Source organism: Oxyura jamaicensis, chromosome 8 (genome assembly GCF_011077185.1).
Source record: "Oxyura jamaicensis isolate SHBP4307 breed ruddy duck chromosome 8, BPBGC_Ojam_1.0, whole genome shotgun sequence".
Taxonomy (NCBI): Eukaryota; Metazoa; Chordata; class Aves; order Anseriformes; family Anatidae; genus Oxyura; species Oxyura jamaicensis.
The window spans coordinates 22,477,412-22,500,698 of NC_048900.1; the positions used below are offsets into that span (position 1 = coordinate 22,477,412).

General features: G+C 38.3%; 1 protein-coding gene across 12 annotated transcripts in view; it reads left to right on the forward strand.

Moving 5' to 3' along the window:
- MAST2 (microtubule associated serine/threonine kinase 2) overlaps positions 1 to 23,287 on the forward strand; it is a 189,289-nt gene that overhangs the window by 133,078 nt on the left and 32,924 nt on the right. For 10 of the 12 annotated variants that reach the window (XM_035332500.1, XM_035332502.1, XM_035332504.1 and 7 more), the window contains 5 exons: positions 1,543 to 1,621; positions 7,315 to 7,469; positions 15,546 to 15,621; positions 16,307 to 16,516; positions 22,511 to 22,612. In XM_035332500.1, coding sequence (XP_035188391.1) covers positions 1,543 to 1,621; positions 7,315 to 7,469; positions 15,546 to 15,621; positions 16,307 to 16,516; positions 22,511 to 22,612 — 622 coding nt within the window. The remainder of the gene's footprint in view (positions 1 to 1,542; positions 1,622 to 7,314; positions 7,470 to 15,545; positions 15,622 to 16,306; positions 16,517 to 22,510; positions 22,613 to 23,287) is intronic. The other 2 variants (XM_035332501.1, XM_035332503.1) reach the window with 1 other exon arrangement.

A 23,287-nucleotide genomic window follows, 5' to 3' on the forward strand; every position in this document is an offset into this window, starting at 1 on the left:
TTCAGGGTTAAGGAAGGAATTACATTTCTCTTGGATTTTTTTTTTGAGATTGTTCTTTTACACATATTTGTCTTAACAAGGAAAACATCACCTGTGGCTAAATGGGGTTTGGCTATAATGAATGCATGCATAGAAGTCTGCATTACAGCTTGATATTTTTTATGCATGAAGCATGAATCTTTTTAACAACTCTCTTGATATAATATTCTTTTAGTAATATAGAACAGTGGGTTTATTTCCCTATTGTTCTAAAATAGGTGGCAAAGAGGAAGGGTATAGGTATTTTCAGGCATATGAGTACCTGATAATAAAAGGAACAAGATCTGGAAAACAAACAAACAAACAAACAAAAAACAAAAAACAACAACAACAACAAAAAACAGACCTTTGAGTGTGCAGTGAACATTTTTCTGAAGATTGAGGCTTTGTGTGTTCACAGCAGGATGAGAAATACTACTATGAAGATGATAACAAGTTTTTTATTAGCACTATGTCAAACCTGTACCAAGCATCCTATTTTATAATGCTCTGCATAAATGGACTGATGAAATAATAACAAAATCCCCAAATCTCTCCAAAGCCAGTTAGAACGATGAACTGTTCTAATTGAGTTTCACTTTATGACCAGTTACTGATAATCTGCCCTAGTAAAACAGACAAGCAAGGGGAAACTGACATGAGGGAGATTTCTTTCATCCCAACATAGAGTGGGGCATGTTTTTTAATTATAGGAAACAAAATGCATTTGATATTGAGGTGAAATCAGAGGCAGAAAAAGCACAATAGACTGAATTGAGTACAATTTCCAACCTCACTGGGTGGGTTTTAGGGGTAGGAGAGGGCTTCAAGAAGGACAGGTTCTTCACCAAGCATGTGTTCTGCAATATTTCAAGGAGTCTATTTTCCCTGATAGTCATGTTTCTTTGGTTACGGTAAGTAAATACCTACTGACATTATACTGTTTGGAGGAGAAAGAGACCCTGGGTGTTGTTTCTGTCTCCTCTGTATTTCAAATGGACCTATCGGCTGTGTTCTGATCTGCTGTAGTGGGTTTGACTCAGAGCTGTGTCAGTGGCTGAGCTGGGCCAAACACACTAAACTAGGTCGACAAATGAGTCTGCTTTCACTTGATTCTTGATCTGAAAACAATTTTCAACATTATTTGGGAGACAAGGAACTGCATAGGTATAATAATTCTAGGCAAGACTCTTTTCAAAGAAGTTTGAAATGAGCTGATTTCATTTGTCTGTTCCTGAAACTTCAATTTTTGCTCCACTGGCAATATTTGCAAAGCATATGCTTAATGCAGGAATCTGATGCCCATTTGCTTTGTCTTTTCCAAGGTCCCTTAATTTTGCTTTTAAAACTTACCCTAGCTGCTTTTTCACAAAGATCATTCTAAATAGGATAGCTGGTTTACCTGAATATTTTAAGGCTGGAATAAAACTGTGCAGTTAGGAGATTTGGGGGAAGGGTTTATTTCCCCCAGTAACTGATCACACTATATCTATCACAGTAATTTCCTTTGCTTCCTTTCCATAGAACGGATGGACGCCGCTGGTCCTTGGCCTCCCTCCCCTCATCAGGATATGGAACAAACACTCCCAGTTCAACAGTTTCAGTAAGTGCCCCAGATTTTTCCAAGCAGTTCAGTTTGTACGAACACACCCTAACAAATCAGCTTCTGAGTCTTTACTAAAATATCTGATCTTTCTTCATTGTTTTGCTAACCTTATTAAATATACTAATTATTTTAAAATTATTTTAATTCTTGGTTCTGCTGCTTTTTCCTCCATTTCCCAGCTCCTATCATCTTGCACTTTGCCTTTTGCATTGGTGAAATCCCAGTGCAGCACTTGGCTCGACTGATCAGTTGAGAGGCACAATGTGTCAGGACTCTGAGACAGTGCATAATTACTAGCAAGCACTCAGCTTTTTTGTAACTGGGAAATTAAATTCTTGTCTGCTTTCAAGTTCTCAGTGTTAAAACCTGCTAACAGGCTAGCAGGAGGAAAAACTGATAATCCACATCTGTTACTCAACTTCAATAATTTGAATCTCCCCGTGACGCTTTGAATTTCTCACTTGTCATTAGAAAGGTTGGCTGCAGTTTACATGACTTCTTCTGTACTTTGAAAAGGCTAATATGTTGTTAATATCAGTAAGGCACTAACACCATTTTAACTCTTATAACTCAGATTCTTTTTACAACAAATCTTATTCTTTAGTTCATGCAAATTAGTTGTAGTTATCCACATAACAATCTTACAAAGAGACTAAAAGCACTAGGGCTACCTCTACAGCCTGAGTTGAACATCCTTCTTTATGTGTTACGGTGAGTGTCTACAGCTGTGTGATCACTTATCATTGCCTCTTTCCATAATACTTCTACTGATAGTTCTGTTTTATACCTACTGTTTAGAGTAATAATTGTAATGCCTGCATTAATTAGGACTCAGTACTCCATGAGTATTAATCTTACTAAGCAATAAATCTAAATGAGTAATAATCTTGCTCTGAATGCAGCATCATTATTTTAATTCTGGGATGTTCTATTAAATTCATCCATAAACTTTTGAGTGACTCTCAAACGCAATTTTATCTTCACAGTTCCTTGGGACGTGAGTGTTAAAATCATTCTAGATAGGAGAAGAAATTGGAGTCAAAATTTTTAGGTATAAATTGACATGATTAAAATCTGTTTTTTTGCAACACGAATATTGTCTGTATTGCTTCATATGTTCAGACATTCCTGTAGACTCTAGTTGGCACCATTTTGACAACTTGTTATCTTTTGTCCTTCAGGACAGGATTTTTTTGTATTTTTTGTCTCCTTAGAAAGCAGGTGACTTGATTTCTGTCTCCCCGTGTAGGAAACAGGTGTGTACAGGTAGGCAGGAGAACAGAAAAATGTGGGAGAAAATTTCAATAGCAACACAGGAAAAGGGCGGTCCTAGTTTCACTGCCAAGCAGTACTACTTATCAAGCACCTGAGAACAGCTTTTGGACCTCTGCTTTTGCCTTTAGAGGCTTAGGTTAAATCTCTATCAGCAGAAGCCATGGTTGTGTCCTCGTCTGGGTACAAGCATCATGCTATTAAAGCATGGAGCAAGTGTTGTTACTTTCAGAATGGGTGGCATCCAAATAGTCAGATGATCGATAATCACTGCGAGAGCTTCCCAGATGCCTGTGAAGATGACACCTTTAGAGACCAAACTGCCTGCAGTGTCTAAGTCTTTGTCTCCTAGTGTGTTGAGTTTTTCACGAAATTATAGTTTGACCAGCCTTGGGATTTATGTCCATGGAGAGAGGAAAACTAACAAAATAAATTGGTTGGAAATATCAGTCCTCATTTTGAAATGGAACATGAAAGCTACTTTTAGAAAGTTCTGTTTCCTGACATGGGAAAGAAAGAATATTCCTGTCTTGTCATGTTCCCAGAAACAGATAGATCATTTTGATTGAACCTTTCCAGGAAAAAAAAAATCTTAGACATGTCACATAGAAAACATCAGTCCAAATTCTCTAAGTCTTGTAAAGCTGTAAACAGAAAGCAGGACGGTAATGAGAAACATGTGGTGATAGTCGAATGTGGAGCCGAATTCACCTTCCTGCAGGGAATGGATTCAAACCTGTATTCCAAGACTTTTTTTTTTTTTTTTTTTTTTTTTTTTTTCTAAATGGATGAATCTTTACTCTCTTTTCCTTTTCCTTATCCAGTTTTACACTCTCAGAAAGACATTGAAATGTGCTGTTAGTAAGTTCCGCAGCAGTCTTGGAGGCATTAAACTTAGGATAGGCTTGGAAATGTAATACTGCTTATTGTCAAGAGTATTTCTTCAATTAGAATTAATTTGAATTGATCTTAATAATAATTCTGAAGTTGATAAGCAGTATTATTCCTATGTAGACTTTAAAACTGAAGTAAGAAGATGCAAGGGGTTTGTCAGAAGTGCACAGTGAATTAATGCCCTGGGTGAGAACGTAACAGAAATTTGGGCTTCTGTTTGGTGTGATCAGTCCTCTAGATCACGTTTCTTTTCCAAGCATTGATAGAAGGAAGGCAATAGACCTTTCTGGTGTACATATCAGTAGGAAATGAAATATGAAGAGTAATGTTTCTTTTGTGTTCTGCTGGCCTGAATTTTGGCCTGGCAGTTAGAGCTGACTTGCATCTCTGTGGTCATAGATGAGCTATTCTACCATCCAACCAGCCAGCTGAACAAACCAAGACACTTACTTGATTTAAGGTCAGTTGAAACTTGTAGATTCTGCTTTATTTTTTGCTTCCAATTGATGGATGACACTTCTTAAAAAATACGTATTTATTCTTCGTATCAATCATAAAGACCACATACATCAGGCCAACACTGAAAAAGCTGGAGAAAACCTTTCAAGTGAGATGTGTGTGGAATAGTCAGTTGAATGGGCCCATACAATTATTTTTAAGCATCTAGTTTGCTATTAATTTTCTAGATGCAGAGTAAATGTATAATACTATATAATTAGCTTGATTGTATTTTTTAATCTTTACTGAAGAAGAGTTAGCTAATTCTACATCTGTAATTAAGACACCAGCAGTGTTAGAAGCTGTAAATATTGAGTACACTGATGTGATTACATAAAAATCAATAATTCAGAAGTGCTTCACTTTGCTCTTGTGCTTTCTCACTGAAAAGTTGTGTGCCTTAAGGTTGCTAGAGAAGCCCTTGTCAAAGAAAAAGTCTGTTTCTTGGCATAGTCTATAGAATCACAGAATGCTTTGGGTTGGAAGGAACCTTGAAGATCATCTAATTCCAACCCCCCTGCCACCTCCCACTACACCAGGTTGCACAAAGCCCCATCCAGCCAACACTTGCAGGGTTGGGGCATCCACAGCTTCTTCTCTGGGCAACCTGTTCCTCACCACCCTTTGAGTAAAGAATTTTCTTCCAAAGTAAAGAATTTCTTCCAAAATTATTTTTTCCAAATAATTTCTTTCTGAAATTATCTTCAGAGTTGTCCTTAATTATTCCTTGGAATTACAAACTTAACGATCTAATTGCTTTTAAGGAGAGAAAGTGGAAGGAGGATTTTGGTGGGTCATCCATGAGTTGACTAAGGCAGCTTCCCCAGTGACTTTGCTGTTGGGAAACGTGTTTTTTTTCTAGAATTTCAGGTTTGATTTTTCTCTTTTAACTCTAGTAACTAATAACTTGATATGTGCTAATTTTCCTAATGTTGCAGTTTTAGTTTAATTTTGTTTTGAATAAGAGATGCGCTCATAATGCCAGAGCTCGAGTACCTGTTAATGCAGCACTTCATTAGCCAGTGTCTTTAGTACTTCCTGCTCTTCTGCAGGATTGGTGTTACTCATCACGAATAGGATGTCATCTGACACACACCTTTTCTTTGAAAAGTGCTGCTGTTTTTGCATAAGCAGGTGCTTCTTCCCGCTGTTTATGTTGTGTAAGACAGGTGATCAAAGAAAGCTCTGAAAGCCAAGAAGGGCTTGCATAATTCTGTAATACAGAGAGAGAATCTTTCCTGCAAGATAGGCATGAGCAGAGTGTGCAGCAGAATAGCTGCAAAGGGCTGTCAATTACTCAGAGTCTGTTTTGGCTTCAGTGTGGATTAGACGAGTGTAAGGTGATGCACCGTCTGGGCAACTGTCACCAGGCGGACACTGCTGGATGTGACTTCCCACCATGGTCCTTCTAGACGTGTCTGAAGGTGGAATTTGTGGCTCCCTGTTCCAGCTGAGTTTGGGGATTACCTGAGGCTTTCAGACAGGTTATTTTCTGTGCAATGCAGAGGGAGTGGATCTGGGCTCTTGAAAAAATTATATTGCTATCAAAGAATAAGATCTTTAGGTTTATACGTTACACATTCAGCTCATCTCACTCTTGGCTACAATTCTCTGCAGATAAGATAGTGTCAGGTGATTGGATCTGCAACAATTTGCTTAGGTTTTCTTCATTTCAAGTGTAACTGTTACTGTTGGCAAATTTGGATGCACCTGGTTTAGGTGATCTCAGAATATTTTCTTTACCAGCTGTACAAACATGCAGGACTCAATGAGCAGCCTTGTTAGCGTTTGGCTTTCACTGCTCAGCCATGCTTGCTAGCTTTCTTTTCCAAAAGCCATCAACAGCAAATAACTCTAGAAAAGCAAACTAGGTGAGTTAAAACTTCAGTCATACATATCACGTGATGCATAATTCCTTATTGCCAATACATCTGGTATTAGGGTGCTTTGCTTACTAGTTAGAGTGAGAGTCATTGTAGCAAAAGTTTTTCCATTGGAAAAATATGCACAAATGATTTCATCAGACTGATAAGAAGCCTCAGAACTTAGGTTAGTATGGTGCTTTTCATAAGGCCCATTGGTATTATACAGTGCTGCTCTGGTTATTTAGCACATCAGAGGATTTTAAATTTGTCCTTACATAATATATTTACTCGTTTTTGAAAAACGGAAAGGGACATTGAAAATAATCACACAAAAAAGTGCATTCTTTAGTTGACCTACAGCTTTTTCCCCTGGAACATCCAACATTTGATGTTATTAACACTTCCCACAAATCTTATATTGAGCTCAGGTTTCTTTAGATTCAATAATTAAATCTATTTCATGTCTATCATTATCACAGGACATGTCATATAAATTTATTGACTTATTTAAAAATGAATGAGCTGCTTTACTGTTTTTAAAAGGAAACTATTAATTTTGCAACTCTACAGAGTCAGCTGCTTTCATTTTATTATTTCCTACCTGGCTAGAAAAGAAGCCTGATGGGTAAAGAAAAGGATAAATAAAATGGATATCATGGAGAAATAAAATCCAGACCATTTACAGTAGCAATTTCAAATGAGAGCCAATAATCAGTAAAAATTCCTGTGTCTACACAGCTCCATAGCATTCTGCATGCCAGTGAAACTCCTGAGCTAAGAGAGCATGAGGGAAAAGGAAAGTTGCTCACCACTCCAGGAACCTCCTTGTCCTTTCCAGAGTAGCACTGCTGTTCATGTATATTCCTTTCTGTCTCCTAAGAGTAAATTACCTTCGTGATCAGATATAATCGTTCCAGAATCAGATGTATTGCTTCCCTAGCCTGTTCCCAAAGTTGTCCTGATCTCACCAGCTCTGTCATTGTACACATGGTTTGGCTTCGCCTAAAGAGAACATTAAAAAGAGGCACCTGGTCTGATAAGTAGCTTTCTTTTCCGCTGGAGTGTGCAGTGTCTGGCAGAATCCGTTCCTCCTCCATTCATTAGCTGACCCCTATGCATGCGTTTAGTGCATTTCTTTTCTGTATTTTTTTCTGTACTCAGTCATCATGCTCATCTCAGGAGAAGCTGCACCAGCTGCCCTTTCAGCCCACGGCAGATGAACTTCATTTCCTGACAAAGCATTTCAGTACTGAGAGCATCACTGATGAAGAAGGGCGCCATTCTCCAGCCTTGAGACCTCGATCTCGCAGTCTCAGGTGAGCTTCAGGTTATGTTTATTGAATATTTAAGACGCTGGACACAAGTATTGCATTTCTGTGTGCACTTTCAGCTCTAAGAGAAAAAGTGTGTTTTTTTTTTTTTTTTTTTGTTGCATGTTCTTGACTTTACTGAGCATTGACTCCACCTCACCTAAGCAGAAAGAAATATTTTTTTTTTATTTTACATTTAACACTAAGGATTTGAGTTGCAAAATGGTAGTGTAGTCTGCTTTGTATCTCCACCATAACTGTGAAAATGTGATCCAGAAGCATCACAGACTAAGCCTGTAGGATGCAGATTTCCTTTAGTGAAGTTTCTTCTCAGAATTTTGCTGCAGCCATATAGGGAAGCTATTACAGTCACAGTTAATAACTTTTCCAGCAGTGCTTCTAAAAGGGTATGAAAACTGGAGTCGATGAAGTCAAAACCTCAAACAGAATTGCACCCACGAGCAGTTTTGTAATAGCACTGAAAACATTTCTCCTGCATTAGCAGTTGAATAACTTTTACTGTTGCTTCAGAGAATTGGTTCTTCAAAGATAGCTATCCAGTGGTTATTTCTGCAGTTGACTTTTTTCCATACTTAAAAATAGAAGCAACTAGAACTTAATATTTCACAGAATTATAGAATGATGGAGGTTGAACAGGACCTCTGGAGGTCCTCTTGTCTGAACCCCTGCTCGAGCAGATTGCCTTAAGGACCAAGTTCAGGCAGCTTTTGAGTATTCCACAAACTCCCTGGGCAAACTTTGTTCCAGTTCTCTAACAATTATTTGAAAAAAAATAATAATAATACAAAAACAAATCCACAAGCCGTAAGTTATTTATGTGTTTAGTGCTGGACCAAGTAAATAAAAATCAAGGGATGCATACCTTCCACAGCATCTACATAACCTGTTGCTATGGAACAAAAAGGATTTATACGAGCAGGGTACAAAGAGGTGAAGTATCCCTTATGCTCCTCATCTGAGAGTATCAGAGTATCTGAGAGTATCAGAGTATCCCAGCTCAGGACTTAGACTGGGGTTTATAATAGAAGTGAAATAGGCCAAGAGAAAATGCCAGGTGAGTATTGTGTCATGGCAGAGCTGACCCCTCATGATTATTTGTAATTATTTGTATGTTCTGAACTACAGTGCAGGCTGCATGGTAATTGCATATGGAACTGCTAAGTGCAGTTACACAGTAATCTACAAGAGCAGGTAAGTACTGTAGGTAGTAGCACACTTAGCCTGTGATCTCTACAAATTGCCATGTAGTAAAAGAGTAGCTGTAGGATTTGTACTTAATTGTTCAAGTCTCTAAATGGTAGTCCTACTTCAGTTTTGCTGCTGTCACTCTAAATGCTATCACTGATCAGTGTAGCTGTGGTAGTACTAATTCGTTATAGATACGACAGCTACTATAGGTAGACAACCCATCACTAAAGTAATTGTTATCTTAACATAGATGTATTGCTGCTGGAATACTGAAGTATAAAACACTATTCCTAATGCAAGAATGATGTAAGCAAAGACATGAAGAGCGTAATTCTGTTTTTTCTTTTTATTATGAATTATGAACTTTTTGAGAATTTTTCCTCTGTGAGCCAATTTAAAAGCAGAGTTATCATATAGTAGGTTTACAGTTTGTGACAAGATTAATTCAGCATGTCATATGACTGTGATTAATATTCATTTCTTGAATGCTTTCTCTAGCTTTTGTGGGTTTTCAGTGTGATAATGGCCAACCTTTTTGGTATCCCAAATTTTAGAGTCAAGTAATTTATTTTTTTAAACTTACTGTTCCTGATTTGGTTTTCATTTGGTTATTGCTAGTATTGTGATGCTGTGTGACTCCAAAGCACCTTTACTACTACCAAACATCTGTACTGGCCCTTGCACCTCAAAGGAAAATTGCTCCAATTAATTGTATTGATGTATCCGTGTTAGCATGAGTTAATATTTTATTTGGCAGGGGGTAGCCGCTGTCAAATGCTGGGACTGTTTGTTGTTCTTGTGTTTTTTTTTGTTTTGTTTTTGAGGGCCTCTGTAACCCCAGATATTTTCTAGAAGTATCGAATCATCCTTTTATGGTCCTAGCTAGACTATTGCCTAGATAGAACTTTTGGAAAAAATCTACTTTTTTGAATAGGAATTTACCATTTTCTAGTATTTAGCTGAAGATGTTCTGTTCATACAGAACAGTTTTAATGATCAGAGTGGATGAAGAAAAGTTACAGAGCATAGAGTCACAGGGGCAGTGTTGGCTGAGGTACAGTGACAAATTGGTAGCACCTCTCTTGTTCTGGCAGCTCTTCTGCCAGTGTGGCATGTAGATGCTCATCACTTAACTCATGAACTTGTTTGAAATTCCTCAAATTTACATGCTGTAGGAATTGCACCAATTCTTTCCCAGGCACTCTCCTGTGCAGGGGACAGGAGGTGGCCTCACACAATGGTTGTGTCCAAAAGGCTGATGTTTATAAAGCTGGTTGCTGAAGCCAGGAGACAGTTCTCCCATCCATCTCCAATAGATTCAGCACTCACCTGTTAAATGAAAGGCTGTATCTTCAATATCTTCACGTGATCTTCTTTTTATTGTAGTGTGGCCTTCAAATCCTTCAACTTACTGATCAACAGAGAGATGTCCGTGCTACATTCATTCCTTTTAAAACAATCCCGGGCTTTACCTGAAGGAGATATTTTTTTCCCAGGAGTAAAATGCACGGAGAGTGTGAATTCTCACACTAAACTTGGCATCATTACTCTTTTTAAGTTAGAGAGATGCTGCCCTCCATCTTTTCCCAGTTCTTTTTACTTGTCATCGTTCAGCGGTTGCTACCAAGTGGGAAATGTTGGAGATAAAAGTCGAGCTGACTAATAACTCTTTCAACAGCTGCTTTTGTGCATTCACTCTGCCCCCTGATCTGCCCATTTTCCTTGATCTCATTTCGTATTTCAGGGTAATGCTGTCTAGAGAAAAAAGATCAAAAATTGCAGCAGTGAATCTTTATATAGTTGAAGTAGATGAGATCACCCTTAATCAAATGTGCTCCTTCATCAGTGTGCTGGGCAGTGCTGTTTAAATGCAGTCCTCCAACCTGACTTTCAGTGTGTTAGATCCTGCCGCTGAGAATATACAGAGACGGTTCCTAGAAAATGTAAGTTACCAGGAGAAGCTTCTGACAAAAAGTATCCGAGATAGGAACAAAGAATAGGTGTTGCAAAACCACACCGGTGGCCCATATAGTCCATTTTTTGTCTTAAGAATCAGTCTTGTAGGTTGTGGAGTTCTCTCATCTCTCAAGCATCAGCTTGAACCATGTGAGTAATCTGCATGGTTTCAGCACTTGATGCTGCTGCTTTCACGAAGTGCCCAACGCCACAAGTTGCAGAGGAGCAGGTGGTGCTCCACGCAGAGCAGGGTTTCACGCATCCACTGACCACAGAAGAGACCACAGAAAGAGAATAGTTCTATATTCCTAAGACTAAGGCATGTATTTCTTACCCAAATGCATTCTAACTGTGTTAAAGATGATGTTGGCCCATTTGTTTTCTCTCTCAAGACAGTGAATTTTGTGAAATTGAAGTTGTTCAGAGTGGTGATTCGCTTTAAATTTAACTGGGTTTCACTCTGTATCTTTATGGTCTCCCCTTATGAGGAAACGTGGTTATTTTTACTTGACCTCTGTATTGCTTTTTACTTTATAGTCTTTTCTGTCTAAAGCAGTTCCAGTCTTTGTTGGCATGCACAGAAGAAATAAAAAAAAAGGTTTGGAAAAAAATATGTGTTGGAAAGAGAGCGAGTTGCAGTTCCTGTGTAAGAGTGTAGCAAAAAAATCATTAGTCCTTGCTTTCAAAGAGCTTGAGATTGAAATGTGTTCTTTTTCCCCTAATTTTCAATCTCACCCACCCATCCCTTACACTCAGAAGGCACTCCTAGTATAACGAAAAACAGTTCTGCAATGCAAAAACAGCTGCAAATAGCATTTGTCCACAGACTAAAGGTAGCTGGAAGCTCAGCGTTTGTAAAATTAATTAAAAAAGAATGAATCAAAAAGTGTGTAAGCAGTTTCACCCTTCTGCAAGCTCAGAAATGACTTCTCAAAGCGCTCAGTGAGAAAGGTTCTTACTGCTGTTTCATCACTCGCCTGTTCCATGAAAAGACCAATTGCTGTGTATTTTACTTTGCCTCAGTTTTCCTTTTTGCTAACAGCACTAGCATAACTGCCCAGCATGGACTTTCTGTGCTGTTTGGTTTTGGTTATGCAGGAAGAAGGATTCTTGAAAAAAACACCGACAAATAACGTAAAGTTGCACGTTTAACTTTCTGCAGTTTCTTCCTCTGCAGTATAGATTTTCACTCTCAGGAAGACTGCATTTCACAGCTACCATGTGTGTTGTTTAAATTCAGGCTCCAGTAGATGATTTCTGCTCTACTGAGTTCAGTTCTCTGTTGCTCCTTGGCTTGTCCAGGAACAGGACTAGGCCCCAAGGCCTAATTGCTGTGGTCTGTGTGAGGTGCTGAATCAGATTTTTCTGCTCTGAAGTTCAACCAAGAGATGGGGATTGGCCATATTTGATTCTGCTTTACCTTCCTTTTTTTTTTTTTTTTTTTTTGTTTTTTTTTGCAGGGGGACTTTTCTGGCATCTAATATTCTTTGAGGGCAAATATTTATATGTTTAATTCTTGGGGGAAGAGAGAGGCTGGCACTCTGCTCACCTTCAGCAAAGTATTTATAGTTTCTACTTTATACAACTTCAGCTCTCCAGTTTTAGAATGACTTGCTTTTCGTGTCTGGAAATAACATAAGTGTAAGGTCTATGATTTTTATTTTCCTGTGGACATTGGCTTCTGTAATACAGTATACATTCATCCTAATTAAACCTCCATGTGGGGTTAAAGCAGAGAGGAGAACAGAGCTTTTAACTTCTCTGCATTTTTCTAGTAAATACAGTTGTCATCGTGAAGGAAAAAATACCTATTTATAAACAGCTCAGTTTTATTTAGTCACTGATAAGCTGGCTTTTTGTAAGATTTAATTTATTAATATGCTACTTGAGATAGCTGTCTGTGAGCTCTTTTCACTTTCTAGTATCGGATACAGATACGTGAGTTTTGACAAGCTGAAGTGTAGAAGTCTTCGTGGGAGAAAGATGTCACTGGAAGTCTGCTACCACATCATTTTATGAAGGAGGAAGGGGAAGAACAGAGTAGTTTTTCATTTTGCTGTTAAGCTTAAGGGGACAGATATTATTCTTCTAATGTCTGCTCTGCTGAAATGAAAAACTCACTGACAATAATAATTTCTTTGACCTACCCATCTACACCAGGAAGAGAGAAGAAGCCTGCTTTTTGTCTTGAAATGTTATGCACATGCACAGTGTGTGTCCTGTTTCACAGAAAAGAATCTGTTCCTTTGTGAGGCTTGAAATGTTAGACTGGTTTTGTACCACATATGATTTTTTTTGTGCTGTGTACATGTACAAAGATTTTGCATTTGAAAAGCTGTCATGCCAATAAAATGTATTAGGTCTCTCTCTTTTTTTTTTTTTTTTTTTTTTCCCTTAAAAATTCTCTGACATTCTCCATTGGTAGCATTCAGATATCTGCCCAGTCCTGTTTTTGTCTGTTTGTTTTTTCATCTGGTTATGTCTCCAACAGGCACTTCTGATTATTGATTGTATAGCATGACAGCCAGCCTTCGGTTACTTAGTCGCCTTCCCACATAATTTTTTTCTGTAGTTTCCTAGGTTAAAGCTCAGCATTTAAAAATTATGGTGCATTGTATTATGTTGCACTCCTTGCTGTAGTCAGCTGGACATTTAATTTAACATGTTATATTGGGTGAATTTTATTTAGAGTGACAATTTGAACCTTCATCCTGGGTTTTATTCTCAGTTGCTTGAATGCTCTTTCATTCTAGGTGGTAAAAAATTAAAAACAAAATGAGTGAGAACTGCCAGTGCCCAAGCAGGCTAAGGAATTTTAAGAATCTACTTGCCAGTCAGTGGACTCTTCTACAAAGAAAATAAGAATTGCTTTGTTTCAGAAATGTAAAAAACAATCAAAAAACCACCATCAGCCTCAAATCATTTCAGCTGTTCTTAAAGAAATGCTCCAGCTGCTGGCAAGACAGCTCAGGAAGCATGTCTTCTGTATAGCTATTAACTTCCTATATTCATACAAATAAAGTGTTTTGAAAGTAAAAGGAAAAAAAAAAATCATGTTTTGTTGTAGCACTAAGACAGCAAATACTTAAGCATGCACAAATTTTAGTAGGTCTACTTTAGAGTGAAAATGAAGCGTGTATGTGCCTTCATCGTTTTGTAGTTAGTATCAAAGGACTTATGTGTAAGTCCTTATATGTATTACTTAGAGGTAATTTATACCTCTCTTAAATCACGCAGAGCAACAATTCATTATAGCAAAATGAATTCTTCAAGAAATATGTTCACCAAATCTTTAGTTCCCAATGATCTTCCAGTAAAAGTGTCACGTGCTTGTACCTGTGTTTTTGGTCTTAGAGAAAGAAGAAGAAACATATAGTTAGCTAGACATGTAGGGAAATTTGCTTCCAAGTATGACACTTTTTTATATCACTCTTTGAAAGCTCTTACCCTTGTTTTTATTATGTCACGCGTTCTGTGCAAATATAAATGTAAGTTTCTTTATAGAGAAATTTTTTCTTGATCAACAGGATATATTCTTGTTGAAAAAAAATAACAATAAAAATGTGTTTTTACTTGTTATGAGTAACCACTGAACATCCAAATCAGTTTTTCTCTTGTAATGTGAGTTCAGTGAGACATTTAGTCTGAAGTGCATTTTCTCAAGCTGAGGGATAAGCCTTAATAAAAACAAGACACAATCTAATTCATGGAATTCCAGCGCCAGGCATGAAAAAGAGATTGGTGTTGCTATATTCTGTGAGCCAGTGAGTTAAATTTTCTCTGAATTGCAAATATATATTCCCAAAAGAATGCTTTTCCTTTAAATAGGTTAGCGGCAAGGTAGTAACAGTAATGCATTCAGAGTTTAAAATGCATTTATTCCATTTAGAGAGATCCATTTCATCTTTCACAAGGAAGTTTAAAATGTTTGAACTGAATCAAAATAAAATTGCATTTTATATATATATAGAAAATATTTTTCATAAGATGTGGTACTCTTAAAATCATGAAGACAATAATAATATAATACTCCAAATAATTGAAGCTCTTGCTTGTCTTGAATGTTAAAGCAACGTAACCAGAAAAATGAGATGCTGTAGGCGATCCTGTAGCTGGGGATTATCTGCATTACCTCACTCTGGCTGTCCTCAGTGGTGGAATGAGTCAGAGCATTGCATACCATCAGATGTGATGAAATGAGATGCAACTCTTCTTTAAAAACCACCCAAACAGTGACATAAATGCAGTTTGTCAAGATTTACTGTCCTTTTTGTGCGTGTGTGTGCCTTGAAGTTGCTTGCTAACCTATGCATACATGCATATGCATCCATGTGTGCCATGCCCAAGGGAGTGCAGTTCTCATGAAAGTATTCTGTTCCTATTGCTCGTGGTATTTATATATAAGATTTAGCTGAATAACACTGTGCATCCCTACAGTAGCATGGTGTTCTTCAGACAAAGGAAAGCGAGTCTTCTCAAGGTCCTTGTTGCATTTTACTCTGCTCCTTTCCAGCACTAGAGACTCTGGAGGTAATAGGGATTTCTTCCTGTACAGGTCTGCTGCCATTGCCATGGAGGGCAGTAAGAGAACATGGGCAGTGCCAGTACCTTTAACAAATGCACTTTTCTTTTAACGTGCTAGTGTCTTAGGGCTTGCATTCAGTGGGAATAAGGTGGGTTGTCTGCCTGACGTGTTGTGCGGACAGGAGGGTGAGCAGTTTTCAGATGAGTTAACTGTCACTTCTGGAGGGCTATGAACTGCCATTGCGTGGTAAGATTTCCTCTGAAGCTCTACATATATCCATTACTGAGGGGATGTCAAAGGGCTACAGTCAGTGTGGCAGTGACCAGCACTGGATTTTTGAAGGTTTTGATGTGATATCTGTAAATGATAATGTACTTTCTTTTCTCCTCTAGCCCGGGTCGCTCCCCAATTTCCTTTGACAGTGAAATAATAATGATGAATCATGTGTACAAAGAAAGGTTTCCAAAGGTAAGGAATCACTTTTTGAATAATGCATTCAATGAACTTGTGAGAAAGCTCAGAATTAATTTGTAGTACTTACTGCAAAGGATCCCATGTCTTACCTCTGATTTCCAATTGGTTGCTTGTTTGTTTTAAAGCTGAATATTAAAATCTTTGGAATCAAGTTTTGAGAATTAACATTTCACTGCAATGAACATAGACGTTTGTTTATTCTAGAGCTGTCGATACGGTCATTGCTTTCTGCTTTACCACTAGTAAACATAGATGTTTCTCTGGTGGCAGGATATCGGGACTTACACTGAAAGAAATGACGTCTGTCTATTGCTTCGGGCAATGATTTTCAGATTTCATGGGCTTGCCTACAAGTTCTGAGAGCTGCCTTGGATCTTACATCCTTATTGTGGAGACCCAGGGAGGAATGCAGCCTCAGAACCAAGTTATTTTTATAGTCATTTCCATTTTCCAAAAGTGTGTCCTGATGAAATGTCGCTGTTTGTTCTTGTGAACATAATTCTTGCCTATGGTATAATAATTTTTTTCTAAGCAAAACACTGTCATTGTATTTTGGACTACTTTTAAAGTCCAGTACATTATGGGATTGAGAATATGTTACTTTAGTACCCTACTTGTTTAGGTTTAGATTTTGGGACAGTAAAATTTTAAGAATAATTTGTTTATTCTGTACTCTTAGGCCACAGCGCAGATGGAAGAACGGCTGGCTGAGTTTATTGCCTCTAATGCTCCAGAGAACGTGCTGCAATTAGCAGATGGGGTCCTAAGTTTCATCCATCATCAAGTTATTGAACTGGCCAGAGATTGCCTAGATAAATCACGTGAAGGTCTCATTACTTCTCGGTACTTTTATGAGCTGCAGGAAAACTTGGAGAAACTTCTCCAGGATGTAAGTGCACTCTAGAAGTAGAATATATTATTTTGATTGAAACTTGAAACAATAAGGCAGAGCTTTGATTTCAGGAGAGGCAGGATGAATTCCAGAAGAAGGGCAGCAGGTGGGGGTATCAGGAGACCTGAGTCGTTGATCTACCATGGGCGGATTTGAGCAAGTCACTTCACCTGTGTACTTCATTTGTATGAAAGCTAAATATGCATATGAGTAAGTCAAAGGCAGTCTTTGCCATTTATGAAAATTGGGTTCATACAGATGAAGGAAATTACTGAACTTTTCTTTCATGTACTTCAAGACTCTGAATGACTTATTAATTACAATAGTGCCTTCAAGGAGTGAAAACACCATAGTTTGTAGTGTTGCTATAAATTTTTCATAAAAGATTTTCTTGAGCTGAACTAATCCAGTTGTGGGGTTGGTTTTTTTACTACTTCGATGTGTTTTGTGGTGTTCAAAGCATTTGAAAATACACAAGGGGGCACAATTTTAATGCATGCTCAGTATGCTTCAGCTACTCATTAAAATCACTCTTTTCCTTTAAAATAATATTAACTTCAAAAAATCTCTTAGAATTTATGCTATAGCTGTTGTGAAGAGTTGGTGCTATTACGTATTGCTGGGTCCAGACCTCTATTTGGGAACATCTTCCTAATCCTCTGCTTTGATTTAAGGAGATAACAAGTTGAAAGTACAGGATTTATAAAGATCACAAGCTCTGATAACAAATATCACTGAGATACCAAGAAACAGAGACCCTGAAATAATTATTCTATGACAATTTTTAATATTTTTAATGAAGATGTATTTACATGTCATTGATCAGTTTTCCAGTATGAATTGCACTAGTCTGTGCATCTCTGCCACTCTTTCTAGACTTTAGAAAGTGGTAAGTAGATTAAAATACTATATTAATATACTACTACTGTATTTAAAAGCTCTGTGAGAACTGCAGAATCTTCTTTTGTATTAACTAAAATTTTTAGCTACCACATTTATATGAGCGTGGCTGCAATTTCCCCGATATTTGTTATGCATGGGAAAAAAGAAATTACTCGTGTTTGTTCCTGTGGTGCTAAGCCTGAATGAGGAATGATTTTGACAGATCAAGAGAGGAAAAGAATATCTTTCAAAGACCTGCATGGTTGTCTGCCTATGGCATATCAGTAACCACTGCGGATGCATTTCTATAGTAAAAAATGTGTTTCCTGGTAAAAGTAGAGTTCTTTGGATGCGGTGCAGGAGCTGGACCGTAGCTTCCAGCATACAGGGCTGGAGAAATTGCATCTAGTCAAATAAATTGTTCAGGATTCATGGTTTCTGGAAGAGGAAAATCTTTCTAGTGTCTGGAAGCGTGGCAGCAGAGCCTTTTTGGACAGCATAAGCAGCACGTGTACACTGCTGCTGAATCCAGGGCTGCCTGGCGCAGGGGCTGACAGAGGCACGCGAGCACTGCTGCATGTTGCTGACAAGACTTGGAGCTGCTGTGGAGGAGCTGGAAGCAGGGTGCAGGGGTTTCCTGCAGCCAGATGAGCATGTGTCAGTAGGTCCATGTTGTATCTCCAGCGTCTGGAAGCAGGATACGTCTGCACACAAGCTATGAAATAAGGCACCTTTGGTCAGTGTTTTGGAAGCTGAAAAGCTTTCACTAGAAGTGGATGTGTATGTTTTGCAAAACAGCTTACATTTCAAGGGGTGCAAAGGGTCTACAGAGTATTTTACAGTGTCTTTAAAGTATCTTCTGGTAACAGATAGTTTAAGCTTGAAATTCTTCTGCTTCCAGACTTTTCTCCCTCCTTTTTATCTGGTCTGTGATTTATTATACTCTAAGAAATTGAGATAGCAATAGGTTAGGTCTGGCCACTCCACTCAGCCCTTTTGGGCCTGTCTTGTGGCCTGAAGAGGTTAATCAGGATCTCAGTGAAGGTGTGGGTCAGGTAAACATGCTTTTTCCTTTCCTCTCCTCTCCCTCAGACCAAGTCCTCGATATAACCTTCTTAAGTGGCCTTTTCCCTTTGGTTCTGTATTCATTATTCGGCTACTCCCAAGCACAGGAGAGAATGACACCGAACAGTGACTGTGTGAGGTACAAGAACCATCCCTCTGCTGTTCAGTAACCCACATCGGGGCTGCTCTGACTTCTTCCTCCTCAACATCTTCTTCAGCGTGCGGGCGAGAGAAGGGCCAGCTCTCAAGTGTAATTAATTTACACTTACTTTAGGAAGTAAGGTGGGCTAGGGACGGTTGAAGGGAAAGCTTGGAGAGACCAGGGAGGCAGAACACGGCAGGAATGAGGGACAAATAAATGAATGCAGGCACAGGAAGGTCCATTATTTCCTTCCACATCTAACTTTTTTGTTTGTTTGTTTTCCCTGTGCAGAGTTTCTTGTCTTTTGGTTTTATTCTGATTCTTAAAATCCACCCCCCCCACACACACCTGAAACACCAGAAGCTTGGAGTTGGAATTAGAGTATCCCAAGCTTAGGGTAGGATCTTTAGCTCTGATTACCTTGCTAAGGCATCACGCAGAGTAGTACTTTATATAAATAAGACCAACTGGAATCTCAAAAAATAAAAAAATCTCTTTCACTTGGGCAGTAGTATGGCCTTTGGAGTAGGATATATAGTTTTTGGCTTTTCCAGTAGGATATATAGTTTTATGCTGTATTTTTACAAGATACAGAAAGACTGGGAAGATGGTTTATTGGTCAGTAAGGAAACGAGCAGCCCTGGGTCAGGAACTGGCAGGAATACCCATGAATTTTCATATAGTTTTACTGTGAAGTTCACACAGAAATTTCAAACCACAGAAAGAAAAAACTATTTAATATGTAGCAGTTTGAGGCTACTTTATGTTGTAAAAATGTATTCATAAAATAGAGTAATTGGGCATGTAAATAATGGGCTGTTTAAATACACCAAACCAGAGAGCTTTTAAAGTTTTTAGATCCTGGCTTTTGTAATAAAATACCAACAAATCTCATTAGTTCTGGCAAATGAGGTATTTTCTCGTTTGGAGCATGAAATACTGTCTTGTAGCCAGAGAAACCTATTGCTTATTGCATCACTGAAATGATCCTGAAGTAAAAATGAATTTAATAGATTTTCTTTATTTTGGAAAGCGCGGACTTGGATGCCACTCTTCACATTTAAAGAAAAGATACTGAAAAATAACATTTAAAGAAAAGATACTGAAAAATAACAAAGTATGACAAAGAATAGGGCATTTGATTCTTTATCTGTTTCCTTAGGGGTTGGTTAGAGGATGGAATAGGAGCTCAGGTTCCTTTGAAGTAAAAGGTTATATATAGTCAGTTGTTTACTTGGCTCCGTTGACTAAATGACAAAGACGAGGTAAAACTAGCCAAAAGTTGAATGGCTTTTGCGTAGGGTAAGCCAGTTGGAGGCAAGGAAATGAAGAATTACAGGTGTGCTTAGAACACAAGAAGAGAGGAAGGAATTAGTACTGTACTATGTTGACTGATACAGCACATTGGAAAATTGATATTCTGATTGGAATTGCTTTCTTAATATGAGCCTGAGCGTAAATTTGTTGGTTCTTGGCATTGCAGGTCTATTGTTTTGGTTTCCATCAGTATATTAGCTCAATTACAGTGTTGTGACTTGCATATCCCAGTTATTGGTCCTGCTGAACCCCAGGGGAGGACAGTGATTTTAATTTCATGCCCCAGTAGCTCCAGTTAGTGACGGATGGGTCTTTCAGATAAGGGAATCGGTTTGTAAATTACCCGTTGCTACCTCCTGTACATGTGTCACTGGCAATGTGTGGAGGAATGGCATCAGCCTCTACCCACAACCCCATAGCTTCTCCCTCCTCCCCTCTGGAGGCGGGGAGGGGGGGACAACCCTGAAATGACACCAGCAACCTTCAGACAAGCATGTCGTCATTGGGAGCTGCTAATTAGGTGGCACGCATCATCCCAAGGCACATGGAAGCGGCGGGCAGAGCTGTGCTATATAACCCCGGCTGCTTTCGTGATCCTGTCATCGGGACAGATGGTAAACAAGACGTCTGTAGAGATGTCCGGACTATCCTGTGAGGGAACGAAACAAGAAGAGGCAGTGTTGCTGAGGATCTTGGAAGAGCAGCGCTGTGCAGAGATGATGGCTGAGTGGCTGTTACAAGTTGTGTTTGATTTTTGTAATCCTCTACTCTGCTCTTTTTTTTTTTTTGCTTTTGCTTTTCTTTCTCATTTGGCAGTCATGGTCTAGCTTTTCATTTTCGAAACAGACACCTGATTAAGTTAGTTAAATTTTTAAATTATTTGCCTAAATTGCAGAAGATGAGAAAGAAAGAAAACAAAAGGACTTGATTTAATAGGATAAGTTTGTTTCAGCAGTATAAATATTATTTTTTGCATACTATATGGGGGAGAAAAAGGACGTTCCAATTGCATGGCTCATATTTCAAATAATACAAAGTTGTTGATGTTTTATTTATTCATGGCAAAGCAGCTAACCCCTGGTGATCTGGAATGGCTTTTCAGCTATGAAAACATTAATTTCTTTATAGAATTCATATTTTAGCTCATAAGGTTGGGTAATGCATTAAGGGGCACAGGGTGAATACTAATCACCTTCATTTTCATCATTTTCTATTTTATAATGAGAAAATACTGTTTAGAAAAAAATCTCAACTTATTTCAGTGTTTTCAAAATATTCTTTATAAGGCTTTTATAACCAGGAAGCATCTCTGGTACTGTTTTTAGGTGATGAACTAGCACTTAGGTAGTTTTCTTCAAGGTTAAAATTCTAGCACTACCTTACCAGTGCTGAAGTAACGTTTCTTATTCCGACCTTTGTCAAAATGAGGAATAATAATTTTGTTGGTTTGGTAACAAAATTGGCATATATTTTAAAATGCTGCCTTTTTCTAGCTGCTGTGTTTTTATTATTCTTTGAGGTGTCTGTCAGTGTGTTTGGTTTCTCAGCAGTATATTTCTTTTTCTTAGATGGTGTTAATGAACAATGCTAAATGAACCTTTAAGTTTCTTGCTGCTTGCATTTGTGTTGACAAATATCATTCCTATAAGCAGCTACTGGCTCATTGCCAGTATAAACATGTTGGTGAAGTTCTGGACTTTATATTTGTGTCTGTGCTAAAGTCTAATTTTTTGACTTTGGAAAGAAATAGCCATGCTCCATTTCAGAGTTGTTTTTCATGTCATTGGAACCATCTTTTATCACCCTATAATGAAATACTATTTTACTTGTGTTTCAGGACTTGTAACAATGTGGTTTTTGAGCAAAAAAGAGTAGTTTGAGGGGTGGATGGGTATTGCTGGTCAAATTTGCCCGTGTTTCTTACATTACCCATTTTAATGCATCTTTTGTTATAAAAAGACATCCCTTCTTTGTGCACGCACACACACACAAACCTTGAAGCTAAGCATTGAATTCGTACTGAAGTCCAATAAATTAAAAAGAGTGGGTGAGAATAAATTCTCTGAATTAGCTTTCTGTATGTTCTTTGCTTTGTTTGTGTGCTTGGTACAGCGGAGCATTCAATACAATGCTGTAGTTTTTATGAAATTAAATAAAAAGAAAATAAAGGTTAGGATTTTCATGATGATGAATGAAAGTGGTACAAATCTGAAAGCACAGCCTAAAAATGTGTAGCAGTTGGTCATTTTCTAGACTTCAGTATCATATGGTTGTTAAAATTGGGAAAATCAATACTGCTGTTTTCATTAAACAAAACACATCATATCTAATGTAACTGATGGGTGACATAATGCAAACAGAGCCTTTGAAATTTCTCTTGCATGATAAAAACAGTCAGTTGTAATGGCAAAGCTGTATGTAACGTGGCGTCCTTGAATGAGCTGAGATTGCTGCCTGGCCTCACTCGGCCATGCCTTCGCTGCCAAATTGCAGTTACTGAGGGTGATTCCTCTGTGATCAGTATTTGACATAAAAAATGAAGAGTTCACTGCTAGGACCATAATGGGATCCTTTGCTCTCCACAGGCGCACGAGCGATCGGAGAGCTCAGAGGTTGCCTTTGTTACCCAGCTTGTGAAGAAGCTGATGATTATTATTGCACGACCCGCTCGGCTGCTGGAGTGCCTGGTAAGTGTGGTTCTCAGGAGAGCACGTGTGTGGTCTGGTGTGTGTTTGAGGAGATGAGGAACACAAAGTCTTCAAGAGAAAACTTTGAAAACTTTAAATTCTGTTAAAAACATTGATGAAAAATAAATATATATTTTTTAAAAGTCCCATCTTTTGCATTAAGATGGACTTATCTTCCCATTGGAGTGTCAGCTGCAACAGTGGCTAGGTGGGTTTTAGTGTAAAGGTTATGTCTGAGGGGCCAGATGTAGCTTTTGGCACCATTTCATGCAGCATCACACCACCTGATACTCCTCAGGGTGTTTGTAGGTACAGTGAAGAGTGTGAAAGTGTATGGTTTGTGTATACAACATTGTGGTGATTATAGATTATAGAGCTCAGTTCCGTGTCCGCATTTCAAAATGATGTTGAAAACTTGGTGAGAGTGTAGGAAAGAGTCACAAATTTTGTTTTTGAGGGCTGGAGGAGGTATCACAAACCTACAGTTGAAATTTATGCACTAGCAGGATGAAACTCCCTGGCCTGTGTTACGTGAGAGGTACAAGCACACATCTACTTGTTCTTGCTGGACATAAAAATGACAGGCAAGCTACATCCGATTGAGACATTACACAAGGTGGCTGAATTAGGAATCTGTGGCTGGTACAGATGTGTAGTTAACAGGTTGAGGGCAGC